This window comes from Dreissena polymorpha, chromosome 15, assembly GCF_020536995.1.
Source record: "Dreissena polymorpha isolate Duluth1 chromosome 15, UMN_Dpol_1.0, whole genome shotgun sequence".
Lineage (NCBI taxonomy): Eukaryota > Metazoa > Mollusca > Bivalvia > Myida > Dreissenidae > Dreissena > Dreissena polymorpha.
This window is the reverse complement of record NC_068369.1, coordinates 27679089-27697526: the sequence shown is the minus strand read 5'-3', so window position 1 is coordinate 27697526 and position 18438 is coordinate 27679089. Positions and strand designations below refer to the sequence as shown.

At 31.7% G+C, this 18438-nt stretch overlaps 1 protein-coding gene across 4 annotated transcripts; it reads right to left on the bottom strand.

Annotated features, from left to right (window-relative positions):
• Nucleotides 1-5171: 5171 nt before the first annotated feature.
• LOC127860024 (uncharacterized) lies at nt 5172-17655 on the bottom strand. 4 transcript variants are annotated; one of them, XM_052397736.1, is made up of 11 exons: nt 17446-17654; nt 16198-16359; nt 14640-14702; nt 11256-11441; nt 10061-10156; nt 9074-9286; nt 7858-7971; nt 7610-7637; nt 7409-7443; nt 7036-7121; nt 5172-5955 (listed from the first exon to the last, which is right to left on the bottom strand). In XM_052397736.1, exons 1-11 carry the CDS (start codon nt 17552-17554, stop codon nt 5686-5688), a joined length of 1362 nt encoding a protein of 453 aa, XP_052253696.1. In that variant the 5' UTR covers nt 17555-17654; the 3' UTR covers nt 5172-5685. The 4 variants fall into 4 exon arrangements, with proteins under 4 accessions (XP_052253696.1, XP_052253698.1, XP_052253697.1 ...); XM_052397738.1 differs by lacking the exon at nt 10061-10156 and having other exon boundaries at nt 17446-17655; XM_052397737.1 differs by lacking the exon at nt 14640-14702.
• Between the last annotated feature and the right edge of the window lie 783 nt (nt 17656-18438).

Below are 18438 nucleotides of genomic sequence, written 5' to 3'. Positions count from 1 at the left end.
GACAAACACCATTTCTATATAAACTAAATAATGTCTTAAACGGTCTTGGGTTGTAACAAAATTATTTATAATAGTCGTGCAATCTTCGCAAGATGGCATACTTCCACACTGATTGTTTATCGTATTGGGAAATGCCAGGAACTATAATTTGGAGAAAGTATAATATAACACTGAGATTAACGGAATAACGATTAATAATATTATTATAAAATATTTTTACACTTCATTTTAAGCGTGGTATGAAACAAAACTTAAGCGGTACAAACGAACTAAATTGTGACTTATTGTATCAATCAGAAAACAGTAGTAAAACTAGTTAAACACATTAAAAGTAGCCCGTTTTGAAACGTCGTTTTGTACCGCAACCAAGTGAAATTAGTTTCATACTCCACTGATAATGTATATACCTGATAAAAGAAACACACTGATGGATATAGATATGTTTGGGTTACTCCATCGGACTTGTCTTTAATGCTTCAAGAGTACAAGGACAAAATTATTGTCTATTTACACTTACATCTCCAAAATATATGTCGGTAGGTGGAGAAAACCATGTGTTTGTGGTACCTTTATACTTGACATAAGTTATTTTCCACACGTATAGCGTTATTCAATGACAAACATATTCCTTATATTTTTTAATTAAAATATCTTCCTTTTAGCCAATTCGGAAAATATGATCGAATGTGAAAACAGATTGAAAACTCGACCTTGAATGCAGAAATATTAAGAGATCAGAGTCGGTACAAAATAATTTTGGTCGGATGCGTAGGTTTATGCAATAACAATTAAGACCTTATACTGATTTGCTCATTTTGTTGTATGTTCATATAATTTAAGTATTTTTTGTAGAAGTAAGTGTTTTGTTTTGATAGAACTTACTACAAAAAATACAAGGTGGTGTAAAATATTTTGTTTTCAATATTAAATAATGTAATTTGTTTTATAAAAAATAATAACATTTTCTTCATATATATTTTATATACGGAAAGTCTTAACTGTTATAACTGTATCTTACACAAACATAGTTGTTACGCCAAAGGGCATTACATTGTATGTAATATATGTAATATACCTTCCTCATATGTAGGGAAATGACGACTCGTCAAGTACACCTTGGTCAATGTATTCTATAAGTTATAGTATCGTAATTTTATTGCATTTATCAGTCCTTGTTGAGTATGTTCTTATGTCTAGTTCTAAAACGAACAAGGTGAAACAATTCCAATGTGCAATTCAAATAAATATTCGCACACTATTTTTAGATGTTTTGTCCAGACACATGACATACACATTTCCAGTATCTACAATTCTTATTGCGTGGGTCATGTTAAGCATAGATGATTTTATTCTTGTTCTTTTCGTTGCATAATGATCTGAAGTGCATTTAACGGCTTGAGCCTCCCCTTGCACCTGATCGTTCCCCAATCAAACCGTTCAAATGTATTATGTTTTGCAGAATTTCATTTTAAATTGATATCAAACAAACAAACCAGAACATTGATATGTACATAAGAGTTCTGGGTCTAAACGCTTTTATGAACGCAGAGGTTCTCCAAAAAATGACAATGTTCCTGCTTATTTTGTGCGGTCTTCAGATAAAAGTAATATTGATTTCGATTTAGTAATTTCTAATAAGAAGACTTTGTAAACAACAGTCACAAGTCAATGGATAGAAAGCTCGCTCTCGGTACATTTCTTCTGCAGGTTTCTTGTATCCTATTAACAAAAAAGTGCTTCATGACATAAAACACGCGTAAATCTAATCAAAACTCATAACGTCTTCATTCTGTTAATGGGTATACCAGTGACTTCATTGTATGCAGGATTTCTGACGGATGAAATTTACAATGAAATATGCATTTTATCGCAGTTTTTTTGGGACCATGTTGTAAATAAAACACAACAAAAGCAGAAAAGAAAGTTTATTAGAATCTTTGAATTCGATTTCAGTCTTCCATATCTGAACGTAAATACCTATAGAGACGGCTCTATGTGCTCTGTTCTCTATACGTATTCGGATGTACAGACTACATTACCAAGCAAGTACATGAATTTTAGTGTATGTACATGTGTAAAAACACTGTTTGTAATGGTAAAACATGACATTTTAAAAATACAAATTCAAGGAACTACCCTTGCTAAAGAATTAATTATTTTTTCTTTGTTTTATATATTTTAGTGTTGTTAGAGACATGTGATTACACATCAGTATACTGACAACCAAAACATTAGAAATCAAACCAAATAGAGTTGTTGTTCTTTAGCAATCAAACTAAATAGAGTTGTTATTCTTAAGGAATCAAACACAGATCTGTTGTTGTTCTTTAGGAATCAAACCAAATATTGGTGTTGTTCTTAAGGAATCAAACAGAATAGAGCTGTCGGTAGTATGGAATCAAACCAAACAAAGTACTTGTTTTTGATCGTGCGAGATTACACATATTGCGTAATTATCTATAATGGGAAACTATATTCATAACTTTCCGGTATTGGGAAATAAACAATAACATGGTACTCACTTATTTGCCATAAAATTAACAGAATATTCATCATAATGGACCATTAAAAAGTTGGTTTAAAAAACTAGTTTGCAAAATATTTTCATAGCACAAACTAATAATAAAGTGCGATAAGCATATATGTATCTACAGCTTTCAAAAAATCATTACACCAACTATAAGCATTTATCACCGGTCAAAAATACAATTAAAGACAGGTTGTACTTATGCCTGTAAACACATTTAATACAGTCTGTTATTTACATATCTTTTTAAACAGTACTTGTTGATATATGACTAAGATATAACCTTTGTTTAGCAAAGAGACGTTTGTACCTCAATGAACACTTACACAATGATAAGCATAGCACGTGTCATGTTCACTACGTCCCTTATTGTTTACAACTAAATTTGTCCTCCACAGATTTTACAAGATTTTATTCTTTTCATGTATATATCAAAGATATACTTTAATTTACATTAATTTAATTATAACAATAAACCGCATAAAGGTAAAATGAACAACAACAGCAAACACTTAAAACAAAATAATCTAAAACTAATTGTATGTATGATGTTATCCTTTCGAATTTAATAGTCATATTCGCAAAAAAACGTTTATTTAATTAAAACAACAACATAAAATTTGGTAATTCTATAATCATGTTGAACGTAAAAATGATTATGTGGTAGATTACTTCAAGTGATTGTTTATTGTTATTGTTTATTGTTATTTTTTATCGTTTGCTATTTGTGTTGGAACAAATTACTGTAAAGCGTTACTGTGACGACTTGCATTAAAGGGAGTAATCTGCTCTGAACGTGTTAAACTGTTCTTCAAAATCTTTCTTAGCTTAGTTTAAAGTGTTCAACTTTGCTGTAGTTTAACAATAAGCGTAAATACAATTCAAGTTTATAAGCACGGAGAAAACCTGCCTTTTCTCCGCTTTTAGGCACTGCATTATATGGTCTGATCTTCAAATGATCTAAATCATAATATGAACTAAGACTGAACGAATTTTGTTATGTACAATATGAAAGATAGATAAATCTTATGTGAGGATAAAAGGTCTTATTTACTCATGGTTTCAATATACACGTAACACATACATTATTTGACCGGCTAATAATGATTAATATATTATATATATATATATATATATATATATATATATCACATATATTGATGAAGTAAATATTTTAGATATCATGGTCAAGTGAATAAATCATATAACATTTAGTTTAGTTTAAACCTATTTATTTTAGCTCGATTGCATCGAAAGCCTTAGGCTTATATAAACGCTCTCGAGTCCGTTTCCTGGGCCTAGAACCAGTACTTGGTGTCTTTGGGTGAGATCTAAAGAACGCTCCCACGGTGGGGATCGAACCCGTGACCTCCCGGTCGCTAGGCGGACACCATATCCATTACACCACTGCGACCTATATTTCATATAACATTTACCTATAATGCCTGTTTCTGAATTATTATTTTTATTAACTTCATTATTGTGTTAAAGGAGAAACATGGCAATAACCATACAATACATAAATAAGTTTGAGGAAATGAAAACATAGATATATTTTGAATATTTACAATATTTACAAAGCACACATATTATATGACCGACTAATAATGATTAATATATGTTATATATCACATATATTTATGCAGTATATATTTTAGGTAAAACAATTATTATGGTTTACATGGTCCATGGAATAAAGAATATGACATTAACTTATAATGCCATTTTCAGAATTTGTATTTATTATTTACTCTATTATCATTATTAAGGAGGAACATGGCAATGACAATACAATACAAACAAATCTGTATTAGAAAATAAAAACATAGAGATATTTTAAATATTTACAAATACACATACTAAAGGTTTGCATATGTACAAATAAGCTATTGAAAATAATTTTATGAGGGAACACATAAGAAAAAAAAACAACTTAAAAAAACATACAACACCAATTAGAAAATTACAATGTGTAAGTTTTTACTAGCTCTACAAGTTTGTTAAATATTGATTTACGTACATTATTACATGGTATTTGTGTTTCTAAGGTACATTATTAACATATTTACATAGTTATTACGCAAAATGCGTTTAAACATTTTTAATAATTGTTTGACGTGTTTGCGAAATTAAGTTCTATGTACACTTTATTCGTGTCCATGTTTTTTCAAAGTTAACATGGTGCGTAGGAGGACATAGTGTGTATCCTAAATTTCATGACTATATTAAACTGCGTTATCATTTTGCCAATACGTCTGTGTGTCGTATTTTCGTAATGTGATTGAACTGTTTTTGGGGGTTTAGGGGTTCGAATCTTAAGAGGATGTGTCACCGCCATGGGGAATGAGTTGGGCTGGATTACATCCTGGTAATTTTGATCTTTCTAAGCGTATTTCGTTCCAACCTTTCACGAAAAGGAAATGTTATGTTGATACAGAACAGCAATGAAAGCATATCATGTTATTATTATTATGTTGATACACGAGTACATAGTAGTAGTTTATCATATTTAAAAACGAAATATTAGATCGCTGCATGCGAGGATACAACTTAATGTAACTACCTCAATATATGTCACACACGTCATTCTGTTCTACATAATCGTTTGGAAAGAAAAAAGATAAAAAATATGTTCGAACACAAATTAGTTTGTATGTACCATTTTATTCTTTTACTAAGATGGGGTAAATATTATTGATTACAATTACAAATAAATGTTTCATTTTTCTGGTAAAAGAAGTCGCATTAAAACTATATAAGCACAAAGTCTTAAATACAATGTATACGCATTGTTAAAGCGTTCACAACATGTAGCCATTTAATTATTGAATGAAATATAGCAATTTACTATTCCGATGCGGTTTCTATCTTCTTAATGCCGGGACATAACAGTGACGATTAAACAATGAACTTTCTGAGCTGCTGGTTCCATGCACTCTACATTAAACACGTCCGGGAAAATTTAACTGTAGTTGCAGACTTTCAGAACAAGTTCAATTTTTGTTTGTTTATAATTAAATTGCCTTATCATACGTTTCGATATTTGCGAACATAAGCTTAATTTGGTGTTGAGCAATTCAACATCTTATCCATACATAGTTTAAGTTTAAACAAAACCATATATATGCATTTTTGGAAGCATTGATTAATTGTGTACCTTATTTAACAAAACAATACGACATGTTGGCCTCGGATTCGGTATTTATTTTCTCTTGACTGTCTTTTTTCGACACTTCGACATCATCGTAGTTTGTGTCCCCTTGATCGTCATTTTCCGGTCCGTCGTAATTGTTCTCTTGTCGTTCTGACATTTCAAACTGTGTCTCAACTGGATAGTCACTCTCGGCTATTCGACCAATTACATAAGACGTTTCTGTTGACATGAATCTGGGTTCCACCGAGGCAGTGTACAGATGCCTCTCTTTCATCTGTGGATTAATTCAAAGGACTTACAGGAATATCAAAACTCCAGAGGCGCCACTAGAGGAAACCTTTTGTTCACCCTCTAGGCGTTTATTCATGGCGAATTACAATTTGTCTGTACAACACAGAACATTTACAAAACCAACACACAAAGCATACATAAATTATAACTTGGTACGATGCCTTTGCCAGAGCACTTGAATCAGTTGAGGCTGAAAACCGTTTTCAAGTTATACAGTATAAATAAGTGAACCTCCAGCTGCTGGAGCAGTATTGCATTTTTATTATACACAATTGGTTGGTCCTTTATATACGGAAAGTTACCAATTGCCAATTGTCAAACAGTACCAAACAGAACAATACGAAACAAGATACACACATAGAATAAAGCTGGACTAACCGCCTTGGATCGGTCAATGCAAAGAATTGGGGGTTTAAACCTGTATAAGAGCGCTCAACCACACACTTGGCCCAGCAATATTCGTGATGCATATAAGTGTATATAAAATTTAACTTCATAGCATTGCAACTCAAATTAAACAATACTTAAAGGGAATTAAAACGCATTCAATATAATTGCCATTTAATTACTCGATTGTAAGAAGTAGACCTGAGCAACATTGTAAAAACTTTTTATAATCTCAAACTAACTTACACCTGTATGCTTAAAAGTTAAAAATATATTGCTTTTCAAGTTGTTGTAAAATATTGTTCAGCTGTTATACTATGATTAATTTACCTGCCGTAATAAGCAGCGATATAACACACGTTAATCGAAAACCGTGAGTAGATGAAACACTGCTTTAAATTACGAGCGAATACATTTATCATTACTAGGGTCACACGCAATGAACGAGCGGGATATTGTCAATCAATTTAGTTATAATATAACTTTGTTAATAAAATACAGACCAGATCAACTTTTGGTGGCAAGTTATGACTTTCTAAGTTAAATATCAACTTCAGTTATGCGTGACATTTCCTGTTCAAATATTGAAGGAGACAAGTACTGAACTGAACTGTATTTGTACCATAGGTACCTTCTTACAAACCAAAGCCTCCCAACTAGAAGCATCTCAACAAACCTGGAGTGAGTTGTACGGTGTTAATTTACGTTCTGTTATATCGTCGGGAAGCGAATCATACTGCATGCTGTTTTCTTCGAGACCTTCTGCAAATAGCCAAAAAACTACCACAATGTTTTCTGAATGCCTCAAAAGGGTTACAACACGTCATACGTGTTAGTGCGTTTGGTTTATTTGAAAAACAGTGTGAGTACCGTTAGTTGTATTTTACTTCTCTGTAAGCAAAGAAATGGCACATTACTGAAAAATACAGAAATACAGAGAAACAAATAATGCGTTTATAGTATTTATTTAAGACATGTAGTATTTGTCACTGTTTACAACATACACAAAAAATGTATACAGTATATATATGGAATATTAAGGCACTAACCCTGCGGAACATTCGATGGCAGTACAATATCGTTTCTGAAAAGAAACTAGGCATTAACCAATATATTATTAACTGTTCATTGATATTAATAACGTTGCTTTAAATTCAATCAAATCATTTACTCGTCAGGCTTATGCAATTACAAGTCTAAAAATTACAAAAAAGGACTATTTCTAATATTTATAATAGGCATATACTTACTGTTGAAAGGCAGTTCGAGCGTTGCTCCCTGTATTGTAGTAAAACATGTATTGTTACAAGATCAAACGAAATAACAAACATAGTTTGAAAATCATAAATCATATTAATTATAAGGATTCATTGTTATGAAAAGTCTCTTTGTAAAATACAATAGTTAGTCTGATGAAATCATAGGTTTTGGCAGCATGTTTTATAACATATTTTTAGTAAAAGATCTGCATGTAAAAAAATTATGAAATGTTACTAACCTTGTTTCCTCTTGATGCACAAACAAGCGATTATGACGATAAGTACAACCAGACATGAGCCCAGAGTTGTTGATACCCATATAATAATGGACGATGCCTTCGCCAATTTTTCGTCTAAATATAAATATGTGAACGTTATGGATATGCCAATATCGAATACATTCTTACATATATGTTATTAAACGCACAACGACTGAAATTTTGTGAAAGACAAATCTTTCATTCCTCTTGTACTGGGAATGCTTACCTATCTATGTTAGCGATAGTTTAACAATTTAATTAAGTGTCAATACCACAAATACTGCATACATTAATCATTTACGTTCCAATTGGAAATTTTGGTTGACAGGATCGTGTTTTCGATAGAACGTAATTAAGTATCGTGATGTCTGATTTCTATAAACAACAATTAAATCCATCGGCATTATATGAACAATGTTTGCAGAGTTTTCACTGGACCGTGTAACATACAAAATATAATACATCTGAGCTTTAGAGTTTCAGCGGAACATATCTATAGATTTTTACTACCGGTATAAAAGATTATATAAATCGGGTATATCCCTGGGAAAGACTTTTTCCCGCCCAATGGATATAATTTTAACAATCTCTATAGTTGAACACTAAAATTTGAATCCATTATGTTTAATTATTAAAAGATCTTTTTTAAGCTCCGGTGACCTACATTTCTATCGGACCGGTACGATTTTAATTTCTGCGAAAGAGGGTAACCTTGTGTTAATCCGGTGAAGTTTTGTTCAAATCTTCTTATCGCTAAAAGCGCAGATTTCGTTGAAAGAAAAAAAGTAAACCGACGCCCACATGCACCCACGCATTGGTGTTCGGCGGATATCATAATATCCTTAAAGCAAACCATATGCACCTTATGTGCTAAAAGAAGCAACGGTACATGATAGGACATTTTCTGAATGATAATTCATTTTATATTGACATTATGCATAAACTTTATCATCTATAGACTTTATAAGAGTACACAACACCACATTAAAATGGCCTGTCAATTAAATATTTGGACATTTGACCAAAATAAATAAAAATGCAAAATATAATGAATTGCCTTTGGTTCTTATTTCATGAAAACTGTTTTAACATTATATATTTATTTATTTTAGACTTTGTTATTTGGGTATGTCGTAAGGTTGATGAAGGGGAAATGAATGACTAAATCAGCAAAAAGCGATCTAACGGTACATACTTTTAGGGTCGCTGGTTGAAACGTGCAAATAAAACGGGGTGTTTGCTGCGCTAGTGGTTACATCAACGCCTATGTAAGTTTCCGACGTAACAAGTGACGTCACAAACTCTGAAGTAACCGCTGATGATGTTACTGGTGTTCTAGATGACGTCGGATCGTAGTATTCCACCCTCGACTCTTTTCCGGTGTAATGTATATAGTCGTGAACAGTTGCTGAAGGTGTGAACGAACAATTTAAGCATGATGAACATTTTTAATAGACTAAAACCTTAAATGTAGTTTGATTCCATTTGATCGCAAAACTAGGGGAGGTTGAGTAACCAAACTTTTGTGTCGTTAACAATTTTATTATACACGAGTTGCTTCTAACTTTGATAAAAATGTTTTATGACATGAATCTTCGAAATGTTTAAGCAATAATCTTTTTTCATGTGGGCATTTTATTTAGTAGTTCCATTGGGTGTAGCAAAATGATCGAAAAGTCAACATTGAATAACATAAAACGTTCAGAAAAATCACACAAAATGATCATAATTGGTTAGTGGAAACAAACAAGCATTTTACGCCTTACAATACAATTGACATTTTAAAAGTTTACAATAAACGAAAACAAAAACTGATAGCGAAAAAGCATCAGAAAGCCTTGACCATTCCAGTTGCAATAGAGTCATTAAATTTATGAACCAAAATGAAAGTCGATGCATCGTTCTCCTTACAGCGCTTTGTCTATCTGATCCAAGACTATGAATTCCTGCGCTTTAGACTCTTTGAACCCAATAATTGCTTCCTTTATTATAATTATAATCATAATACAAATGATGATAAGTATAATAATTAAAAACAATCAACACCATTATCATCGCCTTCATCATTTGTATCACCCTTGTCAAAATCATAGCAGATAATCACGAACACCCCAACTTTAAACCGGCGTGTATCAGCCGATTATCAAAGATCAATAGAAAATAATGAGTTATTTCGTTTTACCATTTACACAGATGAATGAATATTTGTTGGTACAGTTGTCTTTTCGCCTATCGCCAATGTCTTTGAGCACAAAACATTGCGCAGTCAGGTCTTCCGCTTGCAATTACAAAAGAATGCAACCAACGAAACATGAGAAGTGTTTTATATGAATAAATATCGTGTAGCAAGTAATTGAAATGTTTCTCGGGGATCATCGTTTGTGCAACCATTCCTCAAAATGAACTGAGTGCAGATTGGAAAAATATAATAAAAATAATATTGATTTAAATAAGAACGAATTCATTATATACAAACAAGCGACATGGACGAATGACTACGAGCAGCGTGAATAACATCGTTGTGATTATTGATTAGTATCGACAGTAATCACAGCTTTGTTATCATTTACATTAATAGTGGAAAATAACTGTTTAACTAGCAGAGCGTTTATAAATCAAAGATATCAGTGGTTCAGCGTAAGCGTGGGAGTTTTTCTCAAAAGGTTCGAATACCGCTTGACGCAAACACGTTATCAAATGTGTTTTCGTGATCTAACGATAATTTGAGACTATTTCGAATATTTCAGTTTTGTTAAAACAATAATTAATATTTGTCACAAAGCAAAATTATGGGACCGAGACACTTTAAAGGAATCATTCTGCGGTTAACAGTTTACAATATTTTTAAAAATCAAATATTGATTGATTCATTAATATAAGGAAACGATAAACATACAATTTACCACTTTACCAATACGCAACACATAGCTAACTGAAAAGTTAAAAGTTTAAAAACAAAAACCAAAGAACCTTAAGATTTGTTTATTAAATGTATGCTAAAAACATAATCAAATGTTATCATTTGTTTTTATTTCTGTCATTCAATTTACGCAAAATGACGCTAATACTAATCAAAGAAATTTAATAACTAAAATAAAAATAAAACATACAATATAGTATGTTGGTGGTTATGGTAAGGCAAAGATAAAGCCGAAATAAACGTTTTCTGATCACTGGTAACTCACGATCAAAGACCCACCGCTCACCCACCGAAATTAGTCAATCGAATGACCTATTTCTTTATTTGTTAATTTAAACTTGCGAGATTAAAACCAAAGACATACAGAAAATGTGTACATTGCTCCTTAAACTGAGCTTAACGGGCAGCTGGTTTATACAGATACAACATTTGAAACATGAATTACAAATATGCTTACAGTTTAGAAATTGTCCGACTTCTTCAGCCTTTATCCAATACCAATACATAGAAGAAAAACCAAACAAGTGCAGGTTTGTATGATTAACTAACGGAAAATCCATTTGCGATCCACTGGGTTGATTCTGGTTATATTTGCGTCCTTCCTCAAACGTCATCCTTATTCTGCTGTCCACGAACGCTGTGCCTTATACGTGAAAGAAATGTTTTTTTCAATTTATTCTACTAAAAACATTATTATTCCGTTATAACAAAATCACCTTTCTTTAGAGAGGGGTTACTGATAAAGAAATTAAATATATATAAAACATTATACATCCAGTGTAAATAAAGGCATTAAAATTGTATTTTGAATTAATACAAAGATCGTAATTAAGCAATTCGCTTCTAGGACCCCTATTATTTAAGTGTACTGAGTACGTGACCCTGGAACCAGACTTTGGGCATTTTAGAAACAAGGCTTTGAAAAGTTAATAACACACAATCATATAGATGTTAACATAAATGTGTTTCCTTGTTTTGCAATGATTATTTGAATTTAAGTTATTGTATGCAATGTCATATGTGGCTGGGAATGAGATTTTGACCTATTTGGCGCTGACGTCGTTTCCGAGAAAAATGACTTGAACTTGTGACTACCGTTTCGCGTAATTTATCAACCCACTTCTTGTGATTAAACAATAGTTTTATTTAAAAAAATAACCTTACTCAACGTAATAAAGTTAATGGAACAATAATTTTCCGTATTTTATTTTGGTTTCTATATGGTTGAAATTAACCTTTGCTTATTTCACATTGATGCAGAAGGGCACAGTTCGACATTGTTAATTTTCGGATAAACTTCTTGATTTTTTGAAGGGTAGTTTTTCTTACTTTTTGTGTTGTTTTGCTTCAAAAAAATGCAAATTCGTTTTTAAAATGAACCTCATCCGTCAATCATGGTGTGTGTGTGTGTATGAACCGTTGTTGCCTTGTGGCTGTAAAAATGAAGATTTTAGACGATATTTGTTTGTTAAGTTTGTGTGTTTTACCCGAAAGTTGTCAAAACACTTCGTAATTTAACATTTTTAGTTGAACGTTTCTATAATGAAAGTAATATCATTTCATTGAAAAGTTTAGTGCATATATTCCCCTTACAGTAGTCTTCTATCACTTTATGTTCTTTAAGATAATTGTCTAACAGTTGATAAGTTGTCAGCAGACAAATTAGGAACTAAATAGCGTTGTATATTATTTAATTTATTTTGCAAATTGTGAAATCACACAATAGCAAATTAACAATAACACTTTCATTCGTAATGACTACACAATTAATGTGTCAGCAATGTGATTAATTCTATTTGATGATGAGTGTTAGTACACTTTTGCATGTGTCTTTTCTTGTCAGATTTTCCAGTTATTGTCTTAAACTGCAACTCTTTCTTCATTTATCTCAGCCAAAAATACATATTGGGCGAAACGACAAAGTGTGAACACCAAAAGATGTGCTCATTTTTATCAGGTATGAATTGACCGTGTAAATAATTTTAAATTAATACCAAACTGAGCACCTTTGTATAGTTTTCATACCATAACCTATAAGCGCCGGCACATCTTTTATTTAGGAGGAGTGCTGGATTAGAAATAAAAGAAGACTTACAAACTGCATTTTTTAACTTTTATGTGTAAAGCTTTTAAACAGTGTTTTCCTGTAATTATTTTTTTTTATCTTATGCAAAGGATGATTTGTTAAAAATACAGAATTATGTCTTTAGAGAATAATGTATTATGCTACAGGATGGGCAACATTTTACGCTTTAGATAAATAAGTCATGCCAAGGAAGAGATTAGTGTGAAACCAGCAATGTTCAACCTTGTCTTCAACACTATAGTGACAAAAATTAATACATGTATGATAAAGTAATAAATAAGCATTATACTTTATATTAATGTTTTGATTGAGAGCATTGACTATTCTTTGATCTATGTGCATGTCTGGAGGGTTCCGAGTGAATTAGGTACGAAACAATAATAGTTTCATCTTGATAATATAAATTGATTAATATTATGTTGTGCTATTTTCACAAAAATAAAGTTAAAAAAGAAAAATAACGATGACGAAAAATAGTACATGTTATATTGATTCTAATTTCAATAAATTTTGGAAAAATATGTGGTCTCCATTGTGTGATGTATTATTGATGTGTTCGTAGAAGGTTGCTTATACGTAATCAGTTATTTATATATTTTTTATCATTGCAGATCTACGATTCTCTGAAAATGCATTTTGCAAATCCTGGTGCAACCAGTGCTTACCAAATTTACATCTTACTGTCAGTTTGGATATTGTGTCGATGATAATATGGTCAATACGGGCATATTTAGTTTGGATTGACAGTTTTGTTTAACAGATAAAGTGTTTTATTCCAGACTTAACAGTCCGTTTTCATCAAGAAATAACACACATACAATATTATTTATATGCATGCATTTGTAGTACATAATATCAACGATGTGTAGCTTATGTTTTTTAAACAGTCTGTCATCCATAAGTAAACATATTAAGCATGTTAAGTATGTTTAGGGAATATTATGTACCGTTATACATTTTTATACAAGTTAATTATATTAACTATTACTATATTGTTGATAACAAATGGCATGTTTATGCAATTGAAAATGTACTGTGTCCAGAGCAACTGTAAACTTAGTTCATTTTGTCTAATTAATTTTATCGATCGTTGAATAAAATCGAATTTCTATATAAAAAAATGCCTGGTAGTATAGATGCACATCACAAATTGTATCATGAGCAGTTATTCATTTTAGTTTCAAGTTGGTAGCTATACAAACTGTTCAATTTCTGAATGCACACCAATTTCAAAAAAATGTGCATATTTTTTTATATATTTATAAAGATGTTTATGATGTTCCATATGTTTCAATGGCATTTTTTTATTTTGCTGTGATATGTTTTTCTTGAATTCTTTAAAATGGTAATACATATGAAAAACGAACATGCTTGTTTCAATGGCACCATGAGTATTTATGATTTATAGTACTACAATGAATTCTGTATTATATAATCAATTATGTTCATCGACAAACGCGAATAATGGAGTCATTATCAACACAAACTGATCAGCATAACATGTACTGATACTTATTGAATTAAAACGTAATTTCATTCAAAACGGCGCTATTTGGGTTAATGACATGAAACACAAACAATGACATAACTTCGTCAATTTTATTAATTGGATGCTCAAATTTCAGATTTTGATTTGTCAAATGTCGCTCTTTTATAATATATGATATACCAGATGGGTCATAATCTCGTTTCCAGCGCCACATATAGTGCACGACAAAAATAAAACTATGCATAGTTATGTACTATATCACTTACTGTTCACACACCAAACATAGGCCAATTCATTTTTCGGCAATTTACGTATTAAGAAGAAGCTGTCTGAAACGAAATGAATATTCAATAATTTAATCGTACAAGCACGAGTGCAATAATTGAATAATTAGGTGGGGAAATATGCCAAAAGAGACGTTTTTTTAAATGATTTGCAATCATATAACGGAGTTTTTTGCATTAAATATTTTTATCGTATCAACCCGGACTAAAATAAACAAACGGGCCATAATTGCAATTAAGCCCTGAGTTCACCGACAACACATGCTGGAAACATTACCAGGCGATCTACTTTTTTACCACACTTGACCCAGATTCAAACACGACCTTCATAATGTCAAGATAAACATTCTAAACAAGTATCATCAAGGCTGATTCATATATAAAACCAACAAGTTTATGTAAAGATTGGGCCTAGTGGCTTAGTGTTCAGACAAACGTCTCGACCAAGTTTAATTACTCCTAAGTAATAAATGTTGCCCCTTGGATGTTAAGAGTTTGTTTTTTTAAATTGACCTGATGATATAGTGTCTAGACAAAAGTGACAATGACTTAATCTTGGCCTAACTATTTTAAAGATAACCATTAGGACCAAGTTATATCAAAATTGTGTTATTAATGCGGCATCTAGAGCGGTGACAAACTTTCTCTGACATTTTGACCTGGTGACCATTTTTTATATTCACATGACCCTGGTTCAAACTCTGCTTAGATTTAGTCAAGATAAACATAAGAGCTAAGGCCTATTCAGATTGTTTTATAAATGTTCCTTTTAGAGAGAAGACAATTTTTTTATAACATTTTACCCTTTGGCCTAGTTTGCAGACCAATTGTACAATAATTCGAACAGGACCCAGAAATTGTCTTAATAAACTTGTCGACAAATTTTTATGACGATTGAACAAATAATATGACCCCTTAGAGTTGTCACGAGCTGAGCGTTGACTACGGATACCACACTGCGCACGACGACGGACGTCGGACTTAGGGTAATCACCTTTATCACTTAGTGCTTCTGTGGGTTAAGATTCGAAATTAAAGTCTAATAAAATACTTGAATAAAGAAATTAAAAAATGAATAAAGACAATCATCATCAACATGAGGTTTATACAACTGTTTGAACAATGTGACTGGATTGTAAAGTGGTATTCAAAGTGGATTTATTTTTACTCTTCAGGCTTTAAGAAAGCAAATTGAGGAAGTATGTACTTGCGCTGGCTTCCATCTATGAAAAATGCCCACTTGCAAAAAAATTCTATACTAATAAACTTACAAACAATGAAATAATTTATTTCACATCGATAAATACAATTACATAGTAAAGCAACGTGCTTTTTTAGTAAACAATTCGATTCACATAATAGAGCAATCGTAACCAGTCCCCTTATGCATTTCTGAAGATATGTGAACTGCGAAAAAAGCGTCAACTCCTGCAAATTGTATTGTTGTTGTATAGAAAGGTATATACGCTTTTTCCTAGGGTATTAAACAATGGTGCTAAAATTCATATTGAAAATCAATTTGGTCACGTATTGGATATACCTAGGTAGTTGACCCGCACTTCGAGGCCGTTTAACCAAATGGGATATGTTATGTTCATGTCAGGCGTTACATCAAACCACGTAGCCATGTCCAGACCACTTTGTCGACATTTTATGTACCCGTCATACCACGTGCTAGATGGGTTTGCTATTAACTCGGCCTCTGGAACATTTTACAATATAACTTAATGAAATATTAGAAAAAGCTCTAGCATGAATTGTTCGTTCGTTCGTCCATTTCTTCTACCCATCATACATACGTTCCAGCTTACCATTCACCTGTACGAATGGGTCTCTGTAAGTAAATATTGACGAGTACTTCCGATGCCGCATTTCGAATTTTGTATCGAGACCACACTTGTTGATATATAACTTAGCTATAATATACACCTTTAGCAATATATAATCAATGACTAAACTGTAAATTATTTCACTATAATTTGCATTGTAATGGTATTTAAAAATTAACATGAATGTATTGTAAAAATTTAATATGTAAAATACATTATATTCTAACATGATGATTATTAATTTGTGAAAAGACAATCAACAAACTAATAAGCAAGTGCGAAAGTAATTACTGCAACATATTTTGTTTTCAGTTTTTAATGTAAAGAACGTAACCATTTTTAGTATAATACATGCACAATTAATGATGTCATAAGTAACATCGGGCCACCCTTTTTTCACAGGACTCAATCACAGCCTTTTTCCCAGGACGTTTTCACAGCCTTTTCACAGGACTTGTTCACAGTCTTTTTCACAGGACTTGTTCACCTCATGACAAAATGACAATTAAAAAAATCACATAATCTTAAATTAATTCAAACAGGTGAAATTATACTATTTAATGAGAAGACTGTTTTAAATATCGTTTAATTTATGGATGATCATCCTTCTAAATCAACAAAACAATAACACGTTTATAATCGATCATTACGAAAATGCGTGTAAAACGAGCATAGCGTTTTACATGGTGAAAATGTATTAAACTCTTTTGTTTTGCCTGTATTATTATTACTGAATATTCCTTATAGTAAATATACAATTTGTGGCATTTTAAGGTTAGGATAATCTGTTAACAAGTCCCTTTATTGTGATATAGATACAAAGCAGATCACATTATAATTTCAAATTAATCACACAAATAATAATAGAATCGAAGCGATTTTCGTAGCTTCAGTAAATAAAACATATCTTATTAATGAATCTAAAATTATTTTGCGAACAAAAATACAATTTGACTTACCCAAAACCCTAATAATAAAAGCTAGTAGAAATCCTGTATACATGGCTTTACTTTTCGGTCGCAGGGCGGCAAACCCAAACTGTGAAACCCCGGTCATATCGTGGACCATGTTTATTCTTCTATCACAAGTATTTAAACAATTAACGTCAATAATGTTTGTTAAATATGCTCTTAATTTAACACAGTTTGGTGGAATTATTGTCTTACAATTGAAATTGTATTGTCCGTTTAAAAGTGATCAATTAGCAACATCCGTTAAGTCTATTGTTATTTCCGGAGTGCTGATGGGGCGAATGAAAATGTTTTTTCACAATATCATTGTTAATCAAAAAAGTCAACCATCTTTAATTCTAATTTAAGGCCTCATTTTTTTATGACGTAACGTCAGAACTCCACGAGAGTTGTTTATATACTGTCATCAAAACTCACTTTTTTTGTTATACTACAATGACCAAATCAGAATATTATTACATAATTTGTGTTAAGAAAAGACTTCCGTTAAATGAAAAATAATAAAAAAGCAGAAAGTGTCGTTCTTGATTAGCCTGTGTGGACTGCACAGACTAATATGGGACGACACTTTACGCAAATGCCTTAAACCCAGTTTTCCCTGAAAGAGGTTTAATTATATCAGCTCTTTTAAGACAATTTATTAACATATGGCCATGTTTAAATGTTGCAGCAACAGTTATTAACATAATAATGTATATTTGACTAGATTCGTGTACCTTACTTTATGACCCGTCTTTGACCTTAACGCTTTCGTCGACGTCAGATGACTACACTTAGTGTCATCGAGAAACAAGTGATGCATTCAGTGTTACAACAAGAGGGACAAACAACACAATGGTTTCTACACAAAAGAGTTAAGTGTAAGTGAAGGGCTAACGTACTGTTTTGATCACAGCAATATGGAATTTTCTGTTAAGTGTTTGGTTTTAGCTGTCGGTCTGTATCGTATAAGGCAGGAAGATGGTAACACTCTGAATATAA

Coding starts and splice junctions, on each gene's coding strand:
- LOC127860024 (XM_052397736.1), bottom strand. CDS start 17,554: ATGGTCCACGATATGACCGGGGTTTCACAGTTTGGGTTTGCCGCCCTG. Junction 7,638..7,857: donor GTGCATCAAGAGGAAACAAG/GTTAGTAACATT, acceptor ACTACAATACAG/GGAGCAACGCTCGAACTGCC. Junction 5,956..7,035: donor CACCGTACAACTCACTCCAG/GTTTGTTGAGAT, acceptor ATTAATCCACAG/ATGAAAGAGAGGCATCTGTA.